At 38.1% G+C, this 21,622-nt stretch overlaps 1 protein-coding gene and 1 long non-coding RNA gene across 3 annotated transcripts in view; one reads left to right on the top strand and one right to left on the bottom strand.

The window, feature by feature from the left end:
* The window catches only part of MAP3K1 (mitogen-activated protein kinase kinase kinase 1), an 81,645-nt gene that overhangs the window by 24,936 nt on the left and 35,087 nt on the right, over positions 1-21,622 (top strand). For both annotated transcript variants that reach the window (XM_060009473.1, XM_060009474.1), the window contains 4 exons: positions 15,826-15,976; positions 16,622-16,822; positions 20,526-20,726; positions 21,149-21,265. In XM_060009473.1, the coding sequence (XP_059865456.1) occupies positions 15,826-15,976; positions 16,622-16,822; positions 20,526-20,726; positions 21,149-21,265 (670 nt within the window). The remainder of the gene's footprint in view (positions 1-15,825; positions 15,977-16,621; positions 16,823-20,525; positions 20,727-21,148; positions 21,266-21,622) is intronic.
* Positions 19,911-21,622, bottom strand: part of LOC132423573 (uncharacterized) — a 55,373-nt gene continuing 53,661 nt past the window's right edge. Inside the window, exon 4 of the long non-coding RNA XR_009519005.2 lies at positions 19,911-20,592. This is a non-coding gene — a long non-coding RNA (uncharacterized lncRNA). The remainder of the gene's footprint in view (positions 20,593-21,622) is intronic.

The raw sequence follows: 21,622 nt of genomic DNA, 5'->3' as shown, positions 1-21,622 counted from the left end.
ACGAACCCGCGTCCCCTGCATCGGCAGGCAGACCCCCAACCACTGCGCCACCAGGGAAGCCCTTAGTTATTTAATTAAAAAGAATATTAATATGCATGCTTATGAAAGAGTTGCTGTCATGTTTTAAAACAGAAAACAATAATACAATTTATAAAGTACAAGTATAGTTCTTTGCCCCATTTCCATTCAGGTTATTCTTTTATAATTGAAGTCTTTAAAATTAGAAAATGGTTAGGAAGAATGGCTTTTGAAGCATATATCAGGCTAAACTGTAAGTCAAAACCTGCCAGTTTAAAATAAATGCGATTCTTTGGTTCTCCTAAATTGTAGCTTTTGCTACAGTGAAAAGAAATTAGCATATTTATGAACATCTGCAAAATTCCATTGAAATGAGAAGACATTATTCAGGTAGACAGAATGTAATGATTCAGACTATATTTGGGACAGGATATCGGAATTAATGTGGCTTCTCTTTCAAGGTATTTGTGGGCAGATGACATCTTTAATATTAATAATTGCCTGTTACATTTTTAAGGAAAGAGTGCCACCTATTGAATGAAGGTTTTTTTCTCTCCTCCCATTCCATTCCTAGAACGTTCTGTTTCACTTTGAATCCTTGGTTTCTCCAACTGTGTACTATAATTAATTCCAATAGGTAATTTATGCCAGACAGTGAACAAAGAAGTTAGATTCACTCTTGATCCTATCTTCCAATGGATTAACTAGGGTGGCTAGTATTCTTAGAGGGAGTTTGTGCCTCCGAAACCAACTGTAGAAACAAAACCTAAACATAAGCATGATTCAGCTCTTTGCAAGTTTCAAAACCTTCCCATTATTTTAATGTATTCTCTAGCTGAAGGGTTTTTTGTTTGTTTTAAGATGGGTGTATGGGCACTCAGTGAATAGGAATTATTCCGGAATAATTGAAAGGGATTGAGGAATTTATGACATTGGTCAAGATCTGCTGGGGAGACCTCAGTCTCCCAGGGGATATTGTTGGATTGTTGGATCACAACTTGGCCATAGGTCACTTGGGGAGATTCCTGAGGTTCAAATCCAAATACCTACTTCAAAATAAACCACGTGGTACTTTTCGGTAGTTCTTATCTGTGAAAGGCTGAGAACATGAACACTAGCAAACACACCAGTATCAGAAGTAAAAGATTTCATTTGAGAATTTACGTGGCCATTATTTGTAGTTTATTGGCACGTTTGTGGTGTATCGGCTTAATACATTGCTAGGCATCGATTGTCTCCAGCTTTTCCACTTGTTTATTGGACTGTGCAAGTAGGGAGTGATTTTTTTTAAAGGAGGTGAACTGTATGCTAAATTGATTTATACTTGCTGATGTAGACAGATTAATCGTACAGCCCACTGAGGGATGATATTTTGTATTAAAATCCTAAAGTCAAAAACAAAAAAATAGGGCTTCCCTTCCCTGGTGGCACAGTGGTTGAGAGTCCGCCTGCCAGTGCAGGGGACACGGGTTCGTGCCCCAGTCCGGGAAGATCCCACATGCCACGGAGCGGCTGGGCCCGTGAGCCATGGCCGCTGAACCTGCGCGTCCGGAGCCTGTGCTCCGCAACGGGAGAGGCCACAACAGTGAGAGGCCCACGTACCGCAAAAAAAAAAAAACAACCAAAAAAATATATTGTGTAAGGTATTAAAATTCATTCCATATAAAATGTTTAAGTTGTCTAACCCAAATATGTCAAGCTTATGTCCTAAATACCAGATGTAATTAACCAAAGATGTCACTTTTTTTTTTCAGTTTAAAGAATAAATTGCATCTAAGAGAGTAGATCTTAAAAGTAAAATAAGTAAGTAAATAAATTGCAGTGACATCTATTCATGTTACTTAAATAAGGAGTACTAATTGGCTGAATGGCAAGCATTCTCTGAAAATATTATGATTTTCTAGTAATACAAAAGCAAAAAAATTTTAGCAGTAATTGTGTTTTCATATTAGCAGTCAGAATGACTCATTAAATGTTAACACTGTATCCCAGCTTTTCTCCATTTAAAAAAAGCAAACTCTCACCTCTCTGACTTGACACAGATTAAGCATTTCTGAAATGATGATACCACATTATGGGAAAAGCAGGCTTTGTGGCCGCAGAGAGCCCTGGACTCGGGAGTTAGAATTCAGATTGGAACATTGTCACAACTGAAGCTGAGACTTGGCCAGAAAGCCACCATGCTTCATTTCTCATTTCAGGCTACTACTTCACATCTTTTTGACTCAGAGCACTTAAATACGCAAAATGGTTATGTGTCTTTTAAGGAAGAGAAATCTGTGGTTCTTTCATTTAAAAAAAAAAAAACTAGAAAAGTTAATGTTTTCAGTGTTTTAAAAAAAAACCTTGAAATCCATGTTTTGTGGTCTCTCCTTTCTTGAATGTTTCTCCTAACGGTTGTTTTATCTTTCTGAGAGAGCTTTGATAGAGTCCCTTGTACATAATACATACCCTTTTAATAATTAGATTTGAATTGCTTTTATCATAGTGCCTATCAGGGGTACTGAGTCTAAAAGTTTAGTAATTTCTAGTCTGAGTTTCCACAGGGTCTGTGGATCCGTATTTGTTCTATGGTGTTGTTAATGTTGAGAAAGGATTCTCACATTTTAAAACACCAGGAGCCACTGGATTATAGATGTACAAAGAATATTTTATACAAATAAACTGTTGGGAGGTATTCTCCAGATACAACAATTAGAGGGAGTTTGTGGATCCTGTTGAGCTTTATATTTTTTGATATTATTTCTCCCTCACAGAACTATAGCATTTACATAGTGGCATTAATAAATGAATCATGTTCATTCTAGATGGCCCTGAATCTTGTAGTCTGATCTGATTTGGTAAATTCTTGAATTCCAGAAAGGTTGTGAATCGCTTAAAGATTATGTAGCTGGCTAATGGCCTAGTTATGACTTGGCTCTTAATCTCAAGACTCCCCAGTCCTGTTATTTTTCTTTGGTTTTGTGAAGCCTCCCACAGTGTAGAGAAGAGTAATTCAGTAGCACATGTTTATTTTTAAGGAATATATCAGCCATACAGAGGGAAAATATTAGAGCATAATATAACGAACAGCCATAAAACCATTGCCTGTATTTAATAAATGTTAATATTTTATCATATTTGCTGCAATTGGGTATCTGTGCTTTAAAGAAACGAATATTCAAGACACAGTTGGAGCCTCCTCCTTTGTCTTCTTACCTCCCTCCTTGCACCCCACCGGTAGTGGGCCACATAGTAGCCTTGTTTGGCAGTCTTCACATTCCAGATGTCTCTAATCAACATTGTTACCTCCTGAAACTAGAAAAAAATAGTTGTATTTTGCTATTTTCATCTGTTTTTCAACTAACATATTGTTAAAAGAAATTATGTGTAACATAGACTAGAAGGAAGAGCACAGGGCTTTGAAGCCAGAGAGACCTGGTTTTGAAACAAAGAATTCCCACTTACTGTGGATCCTTAGTCAAGTTACTTATCTTTCTGTAAGAGTTTCTTTGTCTGCACAAGGGAGACAATGTGTCTTACTTACATTGTAGCCTCGTGTGAGAGTTGGAGCCCCTGTAAGGATAGCACCTAGCATGATACCCAGTTCAGAGGAGGTCTCCATAAAGAGTAGCAGATCATAAATAATGATCATAGTAATAGTTGTAGTAGTTGCATTTATTGTGTGCTTACCATATACTTGGCACTATGTTAAGTGCTTCATCCATGTTCATTCATTTTAAAACTGTGAGATGAGAACTATATGCTAAGGGCTTAAAACAGTGAAAGGCACAGAGAGGTTAAATAACTTGGGCCAAAGCCATACAGCTAGTAGGTGTCAGACCTTGGATTTTCACTCAGTCATTCTAGCTCCAGAGCTCATGCCACTGATCACCATGCCATCCATCTTGATGATGTTTGTGGTATGACTTCTTTATCTACCCTGTCCTAGGAACATGTCCTTCAAGTTACGTCATTTCTGTTGAATAAGAAGCCCTTTTGATTTTGCTGTGTATACAACCAAGATTTTACTGGTTTGGGTGGCTATTGCCCCATCAATGCCCCTAACAAACCCCACCGCCGTACTTTCTAAACTCCCCAGTGTGGGCCTGGCATGACTAGTGAACGAATTTGGTCAGTTCCCTGTAGCCATCTCTGGACAGCTCTGCCTCCTCGGCCATTGCCCTCGCCTCTTTCAGCCACACTGGTCTCACTGCCTCTGCTGAGCACTGATGCTGCTTCTGCCCTGATCTGCTTCCCACCAGTCACTGCCAAGAGTGCTGTCATCAGTGCTGAAGACACACGAGTGCTTCCACTGTGCCAGAGCTCCAGGGGTTTGCAGTGAAGTGAGGACCGTGCCCCAGGCCCCTTTTTTATTTCAGATTCTGGGGCTTTCCTCTAGGCATATAGAGCTATTTAGAGCAAATGGCTTATCGGGTTTTCGGCTTTGTTTTTTTGGCTGATACCTTCTTTGTCTTCACCCCGGACCTAAGTCCTTGGCAGAGAGTGAGCAGACTGGGCCTGGGGCAAATCTTAGTGACAAACTCTGGCCTCTGCTAGCGGTTAGATTGGGCCACGTTTGTATGTCTGACATCCACTTCTCTTAAGATGAGTTTGTACCAGGTGAATTTACTCATCTCAAGCTGGCTGTCAGGTGATCTTTTTCCCACATATTTTGATTCTTGGAGGCTTAGTTGCACTAAAGACAATTGCTGAATTTTATGATAGCTCGTGAAGCCTTATATTAAGACATTAAAACAGCTGGTGTTAGTTTCTTCTCTGGATTTTTCTTCTTAGACCTATTGACTCAGTTGAGCCAGAAAGGATATAGAGATGATCACATACACATTTCTCTCTAAGGACCACTACTACCCTGTCAAAGATGTTTTGCTTAAAGGACTTCTGTGCCAAATGAGTGCAAGGAATACTGTGTTACCTTCTTTTTTCTTCCCTCTTGGAAAAATATGATGCACATAGGTCTTTAAATTAACGTGTTTATTTTAGTGTTTCCTAAACAGCAGAATCATAAACTGTTTAATATTCTATAGGACATTATTTTCACCAGAGCTGTTTCTTTTGTCAAGAAAATCTTTCAGCCTTCATTGGCTCCAAGCCTGCCAGTCCTGTTCTTTCATTAAATATTATTCAGGCGGGCTTCCCTGGTGGCGCAGTGGTTGAGAGTCCGCCTGCCGATGCAGGGGACACGGGTTCGTGCCCCGGTCCAGGAAGATCCTACATGCCGCGGAGCGGCTGGGCCTGTGAGCCATGGCCGCTGAGCCTGCGCGTCTGGAGCCTGTGCTCCGCAACGGGAGAGGCCACAACAGTGAGGCCCGCGTACTGCACACACACACAAAATATATATATATATAATTCAGGCATCACCTCCTCTGTAGATCTTTCTAGGACTCTCCTAGATAAAATTAAGATGGAGATCCACTCCATCCTTGCAACTATTTATGATATATTAAAATACATCTATTATAGCAAGGTTGGCATCTGTTTTCTCTGTTCTGCTAGACTAAGCGCCTAGAGGGATAGAGATCCTGTCTTACTTTTCTTTATCCCACTTCGTATTTGTATCTCTGTTGCCTAGCCCAGAGCTTACACGTAGTAGGCGTGCCAACATTCATTGAACAGAGTGGTTTTCTAGCATTAAAAGCATAGAGAAGAAAAGCTACATTTGTCAGGAAGTCATTCTTCCTCATTCTGAGCATCCCAGTTAACATGCCTTTCCACCAGCTAGGAGGAAGTACTGTAGAAATAGTGCTAGCTGTTCCACGGGGTTTGAAAGAAATCATTCTCCTAGCAAAAAGGCTGTAAGAGGGCTTTGTGCTCTACTTCAGCACTATATGCCTTCTCATCCATTAATCTGGGAATGTTAAAAACAGTCCAAGGGTTTTTATTAACACAGAAGGTACTCAAAATGTTAACATTTTTAACTTTAAACCACTTTTCTTAAACTGTGGGAGGGAAAATGTGCAGTAACATACCACTTTTGCGATTATTAGTTTTGTTCATTTGATCTTTTAGAATATTCAAACTGAAGCTGCCACATTTCTTTCAAGGTAATTGACTTAGTAAAAATGTAATCACACACCCATTGGAGAAGGTTCCAAAGAAAAACATACATCAGAGCCCCCCATAACACTGACTTGGGAGCTTTTTGATGAAAACCAAAATGGTGAAGGAGCAGCCATCTTTTCCCCCTGGAATACCAGCTTTGTGCCATGGATTATGTACCAGAGCCCTTAGATGGAGGACAGGACACATGGCTTTTCTGAAAACTGCCCCAATAGTAGTAGTGTAGGGAGTTCCGATATACTTTTATAATGTAGTATAAAAGCTCACTTACATTTATGCATCAGTTGTCTTTTACACATTCCCAACCCTAGGTTTGTCAAGTAGCATGAAAGAGGAATTCTTGAAAGCAAATACACATTTAGCCAAATACTGTAAAAAATTAGCATCCTTTTCCTTGCTTACTGATCTATATTCAACAGTTAAAGAAGAGGATGTTCATACGTCCCATTTTTTCCCCAAAGGTTTCTAAAGGTTCTTCGTCAGTTATCAAGGACACAACAAAGGAAGGAATAAACAGTGGAATTTTTAGCACTGAATATTAAAAGAATACAGGCTTACAGAGTAAAAAGTATTTGAAGCTTTCATGGGTTTTTATTGGAAAGGAACAAATGAGAAATGCAACCATATTGGTTTTAAACTCCCCCTGTAAACAATGGCTCTTAAAAAATAGTTTACATTAAACCTGTAGATTTTCTTGAGTTCATGAGTGAGAAGAAAAGAATAGTGTGAATCTTATCCCATAGGAAGATGGGTAGAAGAATAGTAGTACTTAGAAATTTTGTTACAGAAGTGATTACTTTGATGAGTAAATAAAGTATTTTTGTAAAATATTTAGTTTAATAAACGTTCCAGGGACACCTAGCAACTTTTCAGTCCATTTGTTTTATCAGTGGTAACAGAACTGCATTCAGTTTTTCTGTCACTAAGATATTCATATATTTTGTGACATGATGAATCTTACAAAATCACAAAACTCATTTCTGTCCAGTTCTATTTTTACAATTTTCACTTGTCTGCATAAATATTGCCATCAAATTTCAGTTCATAATTTGTGACAAGTCAGTGAATTTCATTGAACTTGAATCATAAGACATTATAGAACTGACGTGTTGGTTTCACTTTAGTCTGATTTGTTTTCTTTTATGCCCACACATGAGGGGTGTTCACTTGAAGAGACACCTGCCCTCACCATCTCTGGTTTTCCTCCTTGACTACTTTTTAAAAAATAATATTTTTTATTTCAAATTGCTAAATCTTCTAGGATGTTCATTTCCTTACTAAGCTAACTTGATTACTGACTTGATTCATCTTATTTCCTTTAATTTTCTTTAAATTTCTTATCAATTTTAATAGTCATTGCATATACTTGATTGTCTCTACATAACTACTTCCCTCCTGAATTTGCTGTATGTTTGAGCTGTCTGAATTATCTTTTCCTCCTGATGAGTTTTTTTTTTTTTTAATTTACTTATTTTATTTATTTTTTGTCTGGGTTGGGTCTTCGTTGCTGCCCACAGGCTTTCTCTAGTTGTGGCGAGCGGGGGCTACTCTTCATTGCGGTGTGCAGGCTTCTCCTTGTGGTGGCTTCTCCTGTTGTGGAGCACGGGCTCTAGGCACGTGGGCTCAGTAGCTGTGGCTCGCAGGCTCTAGAGCGCAGGCTCAGTAGTTGTGGCGCACGGGCTTAGTTGCTTCATGGCATGTGGGATCTTCCCGGACCAGGGCTTGAACCCACGTCCTCTGCATTGGCAGGTGGATTCTTAACTACTGCGCCACCAGGGAAGTCCTCCCAGATGTTTGTTGATTTGAAGTGATAACCAGCTGCTCTGACTCCAAATCATTGGTTGCTTATCAAGTCCGTGGCATCTGTTGCTCTGGGTGCTTTGTTTGTGGCTGCAGGACATGCCAGGGGAAAGGACCTGCCCTCAAAGAACTTGCACTTTCCTTGTCTAGGCTGACCTAGGTCAGCTAGAGAGCGAGTATTTGCAGTATGATTATCCACTAATTTTTTGGTTTAATTTTGGTTAATTTCAAACATACTTATCACGATTCTATACCATGTTCTACTTTTCAGAATTCTGTAATTTTTAGTGGAGAATAATTATAATCTTAAAACTCAAATGGGGTGATATTTTAATAGAACGGAATCCTTGATATCAGGTAAGTTGATTTTTAGTATGTGCAAGACAATTTAGAATAATTTATAAATATGAATCAATCAGAATAACTAAGGTGGTATTAAGCTGCTGGTAATCATTGTTGATAGTAAGCTATATTGTCATCTTTGTTATTTGACCTCCATATTATTTAATTTTTGATGTAGTTAACCAGAACGTGAGCTTTTTGAGGATGAAATTCTGTGCCTGTATCCTTCAAAGGACTAAATAGGAAGGTTTGCACATAATACTAGAAATAGTTTTTCTCACCCTGATGAAGATTTCTGATAGAGATTCAACATATTATAAAACTGATTATACCATGGCCATACCCATATTAAGAAATCAACAGTCCTTTGTTGTGCTAAAGAGAGGATATTTACTCTGTATTGAGGGAAAAAAAAGTAGTTGCCTGTTTCTTGGTAAAAATAAATAGGAGTTGTGCCATCTTTAGTTCTTAGGGCCAAACATTACCGAGCACAACCTGGAATGAAATCTTCTGGGGACTAATTTTCATAATGTGAGCCACCTTTATATATTATTTCTTATGTAAAATTAGACGTGTTGTAAATGTTGCATTACATAAAGATGGAAGGGTTGGCCTTACCAATGATTTTATCTAATCCTTCTTGCTCAGAAGAGGGAAAAGGCCAGCAGTTGCCAATGACAATATATCTCTGGAGGAATTATCTTAAGGAAAAACAGAGTTGTTCCACCACTGAGATACAGATTTTTTGGCCTCAGATCTAGGTGTATGAATTTTAAGCAGTTGTAAATACTAAGTTTGCTTTTGCCCTGGAAATCATTCATATCTGAGTTAAATCCAGTATTTTTCACAGACTTTATCACCTTGGACACATAACCTCCCTGCTTTTTTTCTTATCTGCCAGTGGGATAGTTAAGAGTCCCACTCTCATGAGAATTGACTGAGATGACCCACTGTTAGCACAGTGCCCTGTCGATGGTAAGGGATGGTTAGCCTCTGTTGTTAGCCTTCATGCTTCACCACATTCTCGTCATCCTTTCCGAAGTCATTCCTTCTCTTGCCTTTTGCCTGGCAACTTAAATTTTAAGGGTCCCAGAGTGGTCTAGTTTTGTTTTGGGAGATAGTTCCTCCCTTGCTCTCTCTCCTCTTGGTAACAAAGCTTGTGGGTTTTAGTATGTGAATTCCTGCTGCTAAGATAACTTCCCAAGCAGACCTCAGTTGGGTGGCTCTGAACTGTGCCTGTCCCAAATAATTCAGTGCATTTTCCAGGGTTCTTTGAGATTGCTTGGACACTGAGAGAATTGAGATTCTCCCTAAATAAAGTTATCCATAATCTAAACTGTTCTGGAAATCTTTATGTATACTACGGTTAAACCCCATTAATTTCCAGAAGGGTTTCATATAATCATTATACTCTTTGTTACTCCTATTACAGTGATGTACTCTACTAATGAATAAAATTAATGTGCTTCTTTAATTCTTATAACGAAAGTTACCATTTAAAAAACTTGTTTAAACTTCTTTGAATCCTCATCAAGTAGATATCAACTTAGATATCTGATGCTGACTCGCTGTAAAGACAAAATCAGATTTGACAGTGACCTGCTAGACCAGTGAAGAGCACAGGCTTCAAAGTCAGATTGAGTGGGGTTTGAAGCCTGTTCCTACCACTTAAAACTGTGTGACCCTGGGCTTGTAACCCAGCCTCTCCAGACCTCAGATGGTAAAGACCTGATAGCGTTGTCGGGAAGATGAAATGAGTTAATAGTCGTAAAGCACCTAACACCTTGCCTGACACATAACATTCACTTTTTCTGTTATGACATAAGTCTGGCAGTTACTTCTCCAACCACTAGTTGTTGACTAACATTATATTTTCATGCTAAAGATGAACCATTTAAGAAATACCTTAAAGAAATTATAGTAAACTTGTAGGATTCTGTTTTTCAGTGTTTATCGAATGTCCTCTGTGTGCCAGGGAATGTGCTGAGTTAGTGTTTTCATCCGGCTCTTCGGGGTTGCAGGGAAGAGAGACATGTTAGGGTTTATTTCAGTGCAAAATAAAGGACCCGTGAAGTTTCTGCACATACGTGTGGCCTCTGGAGAACATGGTGATTCACCACGTGGGGAGGTATGTGTAAAAGTAGCTCCGGCTGGCTGGCATCATGGACAGGGACCCAGGTACAACTCTTAGGTTTATTGCTTATTCCCTTCTCCCTGTTGCTAACTACATCTTCCTTCTGACTAATTTCTCTCTTCTGCCTTATTTCTGTCTCATTGATCCTATTTACTACTTTGCTCTTTTTCTCTATTTTGATGCCATTCTTCCTGCCATAACACTCTCCATGTATCTTGTACTCAAACTCCCATAGAGAGAAGGTCTGGTGAAGATGTATAGCACCATCCAGTGTAGAGGGTGTTTGGATCAGGGCACATTCTTACACCAGCCAGCTGTGGACTTCAGGATGGGTTCAAATATACAAAGCATGGTGCCCCGGGTGTCAGACACCACCCTGGGAAGAGGAATTGGCTATGGCTGGATAGGCCCTCTGGCTTCTTGTAGGGTGCCTTTTGTGGCCTGTCCAGGACATTTGGCACTGATGATAGAAGAATGAATAAGATGTGGCAACCTGTCCCAGAAGAGCTCCCAGTGTGGTGAGGGAAGCAGATATTTAAACAAATACTTGAGTTTATGCTGTATGATAATTAATACTAGCATACGGGGAGGGAATGGCTAACTGCTGTAGAATGGCGGTAGGAAATTCTTTACTGAAGGCATATGAGATGACAAAAGGCGTATTCCTTTCAGGATATAAATCATCTGCAAAGACAGAGAGATGTGAAATATCTTGGTGTGCTTAAGAAGAGAGTATTTTAGTGCTGTGAGAAGAGGGCAGTGGCTGGCATTTAAGGGGTTCCAGGAAGAGGGTCTAGTATATGATACCAGTGAGGCTAGTCAGAGTGTTAGAAACAGAACTAGGGAAAAATCATCTCCTAGAAAACAGGTGGGGGAGAGCTACAAGAGTGGCAGTCTCATCAACAATGGCTGGTACCACAGTGGGTCAGATAAAGGCAGGACTGAGTGGCTTCACTGAGAAGGGGCCATTGAAGCATCTCATTTTATAGCAGGTAAATTCTGTAGGTCTAGGAAGAGTCTAAACTAGCAACCTAACCTCAGGGGAAAAAGGTTTTTTGAAGCTCTAGGTCAATCACAGATTCATTCTGAGGAATGTTTAGAAACCAAAAAATGCAAGAAACCTCATGTTTTCTAAATAAATAGGAAAGGAGGATAAAGCTTAATCTGTAACAATGTTAAGTTTCTCATAGTTATCTGAATAAAATTTTATTAGGTCTTCAAAGTAGTTTCTCAAAATATATATGTTTGTTTTGCTAAAAAGTCAGAAATACACAAGCTACTATTTTAGTTAAAATAAGAAGTATGGTTCTAGGTAATAGGGCAAGAATAACTCTCTTATTCATGTTTAACCAAAATGGATTAGAGGCCCTCTAATCTCACAGTGATTTTACAACTATCTGTTTAGATTAGTCTGTGTTTAAAAAAAAAAACAAACAACTTTCCTGCTATAGCTATGATATTAATTGGATAAGATGCCTAATCACTGCTATATACATGTAGACATACACACATAGCTGGTAAAAATAAAAACCCTGTTTATGTCTGATCTGTGAAGACTATATGTTAAGGTTATAACAAAACGGTAAGTATGTAAGAAAAACTTGTTTTTCTTCCCAGTTTGGTTTTCTTTTCAGAGATAAATGAAGCTAAGTAGGTATGATTTTTTTTTTTCTGGCATGTAGAATAGAATTTACTGTATATTTCATTGAATCTGAGATTCCATTGGTTATAAATTGTACCATTATTTTCTATACCATGAAGAAATTTTTAAAACCCTGTCCATTAAATTATAACAGCATTTGATTCTAAGAGGCATTCAGATTTCAGAGATATTAAAATGTGAGGCACAGGCATGGGAAAGTTGAACTAAGAAAGGAAAGTTTATACAAGTTTATTGGAGATGGCAATGGGGCCGGGGACCAGGTGCCCCCATGGCAGGCTTGGAAGAGCCGGGGCTCCAGGAGGACACGCTGAGGGTCCTAGCTGCCTTCCTTAGGCGGGGTAAATTTTTTTTTTTTAATGTGAAAAAATACACATTTTAGAATTAATGATATATAGTTATTACTTATGAAGACATTAGAAAAAACACTTAGGTTTATATTTGCAGATCAATTTAGGAACAATAAAAATTGTTCTACTGAATAAGATCTAAATTACAAACTGAGTCTTAATTAAATACAGAACTGTAAAAAGATTAACATGAGTAATCATTAAATTTTAAAACTAGGAAGATCCTTACAGCTGCCAAAGATGTTAGTAAATGATCATTTAATATTTATTTTAATACCTACTGTAAGCCAGACATTGTTAGATGTTGGTTGTATAGCCATGGATGAAACACTCACTGTGCCCTCCCTTTGTGGAGCTTACATTTTGGGGGGGGGCGGTGGTTTATAGGTTTGCAAATTGCAATGAGCACTTTAAAGCAAAAGTACAGAGCTGTGAAAGAGTGGAACTCGAGATTCCTAATTTGAGATTGGGAAGGTCTGTAAGGAGTTGAAGAAAAGCCAAAGAGTGGGTAGAAATGAACAAGGTAAAAAGTAGACAAGTAAGAAACAGCCTGTGCAAAAAACCCGAGCAGGAAAGATGTTGGAGCCAGGCAGTGAAAGAAACAACAGAAGGGGGTGGGCGGTCCGGGTGACTTCAGTTGAGGTAAGACTGGATGATGCAGGGCCTCACAGGCCATAACATTCTGGATTTTAGTCTAAGCCCAGGGGGAAGCCACCGGAGGGTTTTAATGGGGGAGGTGACCTTGGCTGCTCTGTGAAGCCTGGATTGGAGTAAGATTCAAAGTGAAGAAGCTGTTGCTAGTTCAGACCAACTAAGTTGGCAACTTGGCCTGGGTGTTTTGAATGGAAGATCTGTTTTCTTGAAAATAATTTGTCAGTATTACCTGAAGTCTTAATTTTGTGTACATTTGGACCCAGCAGTTCCACTTCAGGGCATTTATTCTAAAGAAATAATCTTAGATGTGTGCAGAAGTTGAGCTACTAGTATGTTTATCCTCTATTATTTATAATAAGAAATTGGTTGGAAAGATGATAGTATTTTGAAAACAAGTGGAAAGGAAAGAGGAAAATCATACTGACTTTAAGGAAGCCACATCATCCAGGAAGATTTGTTTAGATAAGGAGAGTTCTCTGCGTGTTTGAGCGGGTACTAGGGAAAAGACACTGAAAATACAGAATTGAGAAGAGATGCTCATAAAACAAATTTGGGGGAGGAGAGACATCTAGGACCAGGGGAAGATAAGCATCTTTGTCAGGGAGTGCTGCACCATCTGGTGTAAAAATGCACTGCAGTTCTGCAACGGGACTTACTAGCCTGGGAACCTAAGCCATGCCTTGCAACATTGTTACAGGGGGGAAAGTGCTTTTCAAACCAGAGTTGTAAGTGAATTTGTAGTATGCAGTCAGCCCATGAATTTGATTGCCTATAAATCTGAGCTTCCCTGGGTAAGTACTGACTGAGCAGGATGAATTTTTGAGAGAGTATTGCTCTGTCTCTACCCTCCCCGCCCTCTTTCCCTCTCCCTTACTTTCCCCCTTCCCTTTCCTCCCTCCCTTCCTTAGCCTCTCGTCCCTCCCTATTCCTCTGACCACCCCTAACATTTACACTTCATGATATATTTAGGGAAGGAATAACAGCCAAACACTTAAGTGTTTTATTATTTAAGTAAATAATAAAATCAACTTCCTCCCTCCTTCCCTCCCTCCCTCCCACATTGCCTCTTTCTTAGTGACAGTTTTTGTACCTGTGTGGTGGAAATATTTTACTATACGGTCTTAATGCCCCTTTGCAGGTTTCAAATGTTAGTGTTCTTTGCATTACTTAAAAATATCTAGGCCAGTCTCTGGCACAGAGGTATTTAACATACTGGTTTTCACTCCTCTCACAGTGTTGATGCTTAAGTAAAACCAGTTAACTGTTATTTCCTTTCTAGTGCATATTTAGTTTTAAGTAGGGTTTTTTTGTCTTGTTCTTTGGGTTGTTTTTTTTTTCTGGTTCTTTGCAAATACTGCTGCTTTATAGTTATGATTAGCTGGAAAATTCCTAGAGGAGTTTAAATTTGACTTTTTGGTAAGCTTGCAGTTATCATCTCTGGTATTTCCTTGAGTATTTCCTTTTCCTATCAGTGTAAAGAAATAACTATTCTGTAGCTCTACAGAATTTCCAAAATAGTTACTGAAGTTAGCTTAGTATTTTTAAAATTGTTACTTCTCCCAGAATGCAGTTGCTTTAACTCTTTCCTTATGAACCAGTTTTAAAACCCATGGCTGTATATATTGTGTGTTGCATATATCCATGTATGGATATGAGTGTATTTTGAAGTTAGTGGATGTTTTACCTATTAGGCTTTGTAGAAATAGTTCTCAAAAGTTACCAGCCTGCAGGTTATTTTATTATGGTAACTCCACAATATATTATGGAGTAAAGGTCAAAATGTTTGTACCAGGTAATTTTTACTATTTATATATGGAGTACCCCAAGTACTATATCATGTTCTGAGAAAACAAATTTAATCATTGAGGTGTTGAAAAAATATTGTGGGATCACAGAAGATGTGGTTAGGTTTCACCTAGCTTATTAAATATTTAGCTGATTTCAGCAAATGAGCATATCCACCAGATTTTATCTATATTGACTTAAATTGTTGGAATTCCTGGGATAAATAGTAGTAAAATACTCTTCTAAATATTTGTCTGTTATATACTTGAGTATGTTAGAATGGTGTAATTAGAAACAGTGCAGTTTTCATGAATGTATTTGTTAATGCAATGCTTAATGTCTTAGGATGCTTTTTATTAACTACCTAGAAACAAAGGTCTGCAGTAATATTACTAGTAAGCCTGCACCTTCTAAATAGAACCTTTCTTTTTTTTTTTTAAATAAATTTATTTATTTATTTATGGCTGTGTTGGGTCTTCATTGCTGTGTGCAGGCTTTCTCTAGTTGTGGTGAGCGGGGGCTACTCTTCGTTGTGGTGCGTGGGCTTCTCATTGTGGTGCTTGTTGCAGAGCACGGGCTGTAGGCACACGGGCTTCAGTAGTTGTAGCATGCAGGCTCAGTAGTTGTGGCTCGCGGGCTCTAGAGTGCAGGCTCAGTAGTTGTGGCGCACGGGATTAGTTGCTCTGCGGCATGTGGGATCTTCCCAGACCAGGGCTCGAACCCGTGTCCCCTGCATTGGCAGGTGGATTCTTAACCACTGCGCCACCAGGGAAGTCCAGAACCTTTCTTTTTAAAGGCTAATATTATTGAACTCATGTTATCAGGCAACATTCAACACTATCCATGTTATAATTTCAACAATATAATGTGATTCACAATGATATTTTCATATCTTGCTTAAATCATTTAGGGGTTTTAGCAGTTATCTTTTTAGTTACATGTCCATTGAAAGTATGAAATAGAACCGTATTGTTCTTGGAAATTTTTTTTCATATATAAATCTCATTCTCCTTCCATTTTAGTCGTGAGATGGAGAATAAAGAAACTCTCAAGGGGTTGCACAAGATGGACGATCGCCCAGAAGAACGAATGATCAGGGAGAAACTGAAGGCAACCTGTATGCCAGCCTGGAAGCACGAATGGCTGGAAAGGAGAAACAGGAGAGGCCCTGTGGTGAGTGACTGTGGGTTACCTGCTAATAAGGAAGAAAGCATAGGAGGAAATGAAAAATTAAGCATAAATAAATCCTCTTGTAAGCTTTTTTTTCCTTCTTCATTTTATATGCAGTGGTTTTATTTGCCTTGATATTTTCTAGACAATTGAACAAAACATAGCTAAAACTATTCTCATTAAGCAACTTAAACTGTTCTAAGAACTAATCCCTTTGGTTGAGTGGGAGAGGTAATGCTTAAAGCAACACTGCCCTCTAATGTTAGTATCTAAAATCCTTTAATTAGAGATTTCCATTGTACTTAAAAAAGAAAAGCAATTTTTCCAATTTTATTTTGATGTTTTATCTCTAAGGTAGGATCTAAGGATCTTAATTCCAAATCTTCTAAAATCATGTATGACAGCATTTTAAAATGTATTATGTATTATCAACATTTAGTTGATAAAGCCTAAATGACTAAAATCTGTGTGGGTAAAAAATAGTCTTCATTTATGGCTTAAAGTAATAATAAAGAGAAGCTGATATATTGTCTGTTGTATTTGTATAATACTGCATAATAAAAAACTGAGCTCATGCCTTAGTCTGATGTTCAAATTCACTTATTTTTTAATTTTTTAACTAATAAAAATATTGGCATTTTAATTTAGGTGGTAAAACCAATCCCTATTAAAGGAGATGGATCTGAAATTAATACCTTGGCAGCTGAGTCTCAAGGAGAGGGCCACGCAAGCGCTGCTTCCTCAGCTCCCAAAGGCCGACGCAGTCCTTCCCCTAGCAGCTCCCCATCAGGCCGCACAGTGAAATCTGAATCTCCAGGAGTAAGGAGAAAAAAAGTTTCCCCGGTGCCTGTAAGTTGATGACTTAGCAAATATGTTAAGTTTCTACAATCTTTAAACTTATTTATAACACGGAAAAGATTGGCTAGCCGTCTATTAGAGCAACAATTCCCAAAGTATGGCCCACAGACCCTTGCTTGGGGGAACCTGCCCTGAGATGCTTCCTGTGGATCCATTAGGTCAAAACTAACTTTGTAATAAAACTGAGATGTTATTTGCCTCTTTTACTGCATTAACATTTACAGTGGTGGGTAAAACTGCTGGTGAATTTGCCTGAATTAAAGCTATGACTGTAGAAACTGTATTCTTCACTTGGGTATTTGGCAAACATTTTCCTTAAGAAGAATTAAGTAAGACTCACTTCAAGGAAAACAACTGATATGTTTCTTCACTAGTGGTAAAATTTGAGATTTCAAGCAAAAATTAAGAGTTTTGGAAAACTCATATCCACCACTGTAAGCTTGAAAGCTTCCCAATACTTAGACTTTTCTATAGGCCAGTGATATTATCAAATGTGATTTTTTTTTGTATATTGCACAATGAAATGTATGAACTTTTAGAAGATCTGCATAACTTAGTGAACCAGAATTTTCCATATGACCAGTGAATGATGAAACAAAATCATTCTTTAGTAAATGATCCATTCCAAGTATATAAAATAAACCATCTAGATTTAATGTAACAGTAGGAAAAGTTTGTTTATGTGGTTTCAGATTCCACATTACAGCCTCCTTTAAGGAAACCACTCCTTTGATGTAGTATCAAAGAAGAATATTCATCATTATTTGAAAAGGATTTTCCAAATACGTATCTGTGTGAGGCCAGATTTTCTTCATGTACTTTAACCAAAACACCATTATCACAGCAGATTGAATGCAGAAGCATAGATGAGAATGTAGGTGTCTTCTGTATTGAGCCAGACATCAAAGAGACTTATAAAAAGATAGGTGCTAACCCCTCTGAGAGAGACAGACAGACTTCCACTGGCAGAAAGCAAGTTAAACATTCTAACCTTGAAGAACAAATGAGTGAATGGCAAAATGACTGAGATATAGTGACCACAATGGGAGATTTGGTTTTCCTCACATCCGAGGTTGTTAAAGCATATAAATACTTCAAAAAGTAAATTTTAAGTAAAAATTTTTACAGTAAAGCCCAAAATTCTCAATAGTATTTATTGGCTTTATGTGGACACACCTTTAAATTAGCTGCTCAAAACAGGATCTTATTAGCTCAAGAATCTACAAATTGGGCAGGGCTCAGCAGGAGTGGCTTATGTCTGCTCCCCATGGCATCTGCAGAAGCTGGAATATCCAAGACTGCTTCTTCACTCACATATCTGGTGCTTCACCTCGAATAGTTGGGGGCTGTTGGCATCTCTTTCTTACAGTATGGAAATTGGGTTGCAACGAGTGTTTCAAGCTAGGAGAGCACAAGGAACAGATTCTCTCTCACAGCCCTCAGAAGGAACCAACCCTGCCAGCACCTTGATCTTGGACTTCAAGCCTCTGGAACTATGAGACAATAAATTTCTAAGTCCAAAAAAAAAAAATATGATTCAAGAGGGCAAATCTCAGCGTGGAAGCTCTTATCAAGCCACCACTTGCATCATGTTTACTAATGCCTTATTACCCAAAGCCGGTTACATGCCCAAATCCAGAATCCACGTGGTAGAGGACTACAGAAGGGTGTAAATACTGGGAGGTGTCGTTCATGGGGGCCATTCAAAGTAAAAGTCTACCACAAGTAAATACAGAATTGTGTCTCCCCTCCCCCTACACCTGTTTTGGGATATGTGCTAGACAAAGTTACTTCCTCATTCTTTATAACAGCTACCTAACATTTCATTATCGGGATAAATCATGGCTTATTTGGTGAACTACATCCTAATGGACATTTATATTCCTTCTTAACTTCCATTACTAAAAACAATGGTGCGAAAATATTTTTTATGCATACATCATTTTGCACATCTTTGAGCATATCCATAGTCTGAATACTTAGCAAGTCCAATAGCAGATGCATGTGTACTTGTTTTTGGTTTTGTTTTACTTTTTAGTAATTGCCTGTTAAAAAATAATGGTTTTATTAAGATATAATTCATATAATGTACAATTCACCTGTTTAAATTGTACTGTTCATTGAGTTTTGGTATATTTACATAGTTGTAGCCATCACTACAATAAATTTTAAAACACTTTCACCACCCCAACAAGGAACCCCAGGCTAATTAGCAGTCTCTCCCCAGCCCTAGGCAACCACTAATCTACTTTCTGACTATATATAATTTGCCTATTCTGGACATTTTATATAAATGGAATCATATAATATGTATGGTCTTTTGTGACTGGTTTTTTGCAGTTCGCATCATGTTTTCAAGGTTCATCCGTGGTATAACTCCATTCATTTTTAATTGTAGAATAATATTCTATTGTATGGATATACATATTTTGTTTATTCACTTATCAGTTGATGGGCATTTTGTTTCCACTTCTGGCTATTATGAATAATGCTACTGTGAACATTTCTGTACACAGTTTTGTGTGGACATATCTTTTCATTTTTCTTGGGTATATACCTAGGAGTGGGATTGCTAGATCATATGTTTCACAAAGCAGCTACACCATTTTACATTCCCGCCAGCACTGTATGAGGCTTCCAATTGCTTCGTTTTCTCGCCAACTTTTATTACCTTTTAACTATTTAGTTAGGCATCAAAAAGAACTAGAATTTCCAGTGGGCACTGATGGAAAGACCAAGTTCTAGGGGAATCAGTGAAGTGGAGTGAGAGCGACATATATCACCCTCACCACAGGAGAGTTTTTATCAGCCTCCAGTGAGATGTCTTAATCTGGGAAGAGTCACTTGCCACTAGTTCTCTACAGAGTGTACCATGGGGGGAATTCCATGGAGCTGTTTGTAAATTACCAGTCACAAAAGAGCATTTAGTAATCCCTTAAGTGGAAACCAGGAAATTGGATGCTTAATTTTTATCACTAGAAACAAATCATTTTACCTGCTTATAAGGCGAATTTTCTGTGCTTTTTATTTTGATTTACATAATACTTTTCAAAGAAGTCAAGTACTTACATAGTACCACATGGTTGTCTCTCTAGGCCAAAGATTTATTATTAGTTACAGGGATGACAGATTTTAGAAGTTTACTCGTAATGAGTATATCAAACAAATGCATTTGCAAAATACATTTTGTCCCATCATATTATATAGGCATTTTTTCAGAATATGAGAATGGTGTCGGCTATGACCTTTTTTAGGTAACTTTTTTCTAATGGAGAAGTGAGCAATTTACCTAATTTTTGTTTTTTTAAAGCATTTCTTAATTTTTTAAAAAATTTATTTATTTTATTTTTGGCCGCATTGGGTCTTTGTTGCTGTGTGTGGGTTTTCTCTAGTTGCGGCCAGCGGGAGTTACTCTTCTTTGTGGTGCGCAGGCCTCTCATTGTGGTGGCTTCTCTCATTGCGGAGCACAGGCTCTAGGCGTGTTGGCTTCAGTAGTTGTGGCACGTGGGCTCAGTAGTTGTGGCTCGCGAGCTCTAGAGCTCAGGCTCAGTAGTTGTGGTGCACGGGCTTAGTTGCTCTGCGGCATGTGGGATCTTCCCGGACCAGGGCTCGAACCCGTGTCCCCTGCATTGGCAGGTGGATTCTTAACCACTGTGCCACCAGGGGAGTCCCCTAATTTTTAAATGTTGTGAAGTTTCAGAGCGGGAGAATCACACCACCTCGAAGAGCCCCTTCACCAGATGGCTTCTCACCATACAGCCCTGAGGAAACAAACCGCCGTGTAAACAAAGTGATGCGGGCCAGGCTGTACTTACTGCAGCAAATAGGGCCCAACTCCTTCCTGATTGGAGGAGACAGCCCAGACAATAAATACCGGGTGTTTATTGGGCCTCAGGTAGGAATTGTCACCATTTTACTTTTTATTAGGATGTGGTACTAACTCTATGCACTGTAACATTCTTAAATTTAGATCAGTTGTGTAATTCTCTTTAGTAAACTAAAGAGAATTCAAATTATATTTTGGGAACTAATAAACACTTTTACTTAATGTGTTTATGAAGGGTTTTACTATGATTTAATATACTTCAGAATACAAATTTGGTCTTTTTAAGAAACCAAAAATAAGAGATTAATTCATGGAGATAGCTGTAGCCTTTTCTTGCGTATCCTTATATATCTTATTATATAAGGATAATGAAGAAAATTATAGAAAGTTTAGTATAATAAACTTGGAAATATTTAAAAGTGATCAACTTAGGAGTTCTAATAGAACACAGATTTATTAAACTGTGTTTGTGTTTTTTTTAAACTCTTTAGAACTGCAGCTGTGGGCGTGGAACATTTTGTATTCATCTACTATTTGTTATGCTCCGAGTGTTTCAGCTAGAACCTTCAGACCCAATGTTATGGAGGAAAACTTTAAAGAATTTTGAGGTAATTTTTAAATAAATGCTTTATAGTAAAATTGTCAACAGATTTTTATGATATTCCTGACATTTTTCCATGAGCTTTAAATTTAAATAGACAGTGGTCATTTTAAAGGTGTGAAGGTATGTAAGGATTACTTGATGTTTGTAAATAGTTCTCTTATAGTCTATTGACTAATTAGTTTTTTCTTCTAGACTAAAAAAAAGTAAACACTGACCTGCTGTAAAAATACTATCCTTAGTAAGCTATATGTATTCTTATTTTTGAAGCCCTTAAATTGGCTTTGTGAAAAACTTAGAAAATAAAAGGCAAATAATTCAATCTCTAGAACTCTTCATATGTATATTATGGCACAAATGTCAT

The sequence above is a fragment of the Delphinus delphis genome, chromosome 3 (assembly GCF_949987515.2).
Source record: "Delphinus delphis chromosome 3, mDelDel1.2, whole genome shotgun sequence".
Lineage (NCBI taxonomy): Eukaryota > Metazoa > Chordata > Mammalia > Artiodactyla > Delphinidae > Delphinus > Delphinus delphis.
The sequence above is the reverse complement of the archived record's forward strand: the minus strand, read 5'-3'. Positions and strand labels throughout refer to the sequence as shown.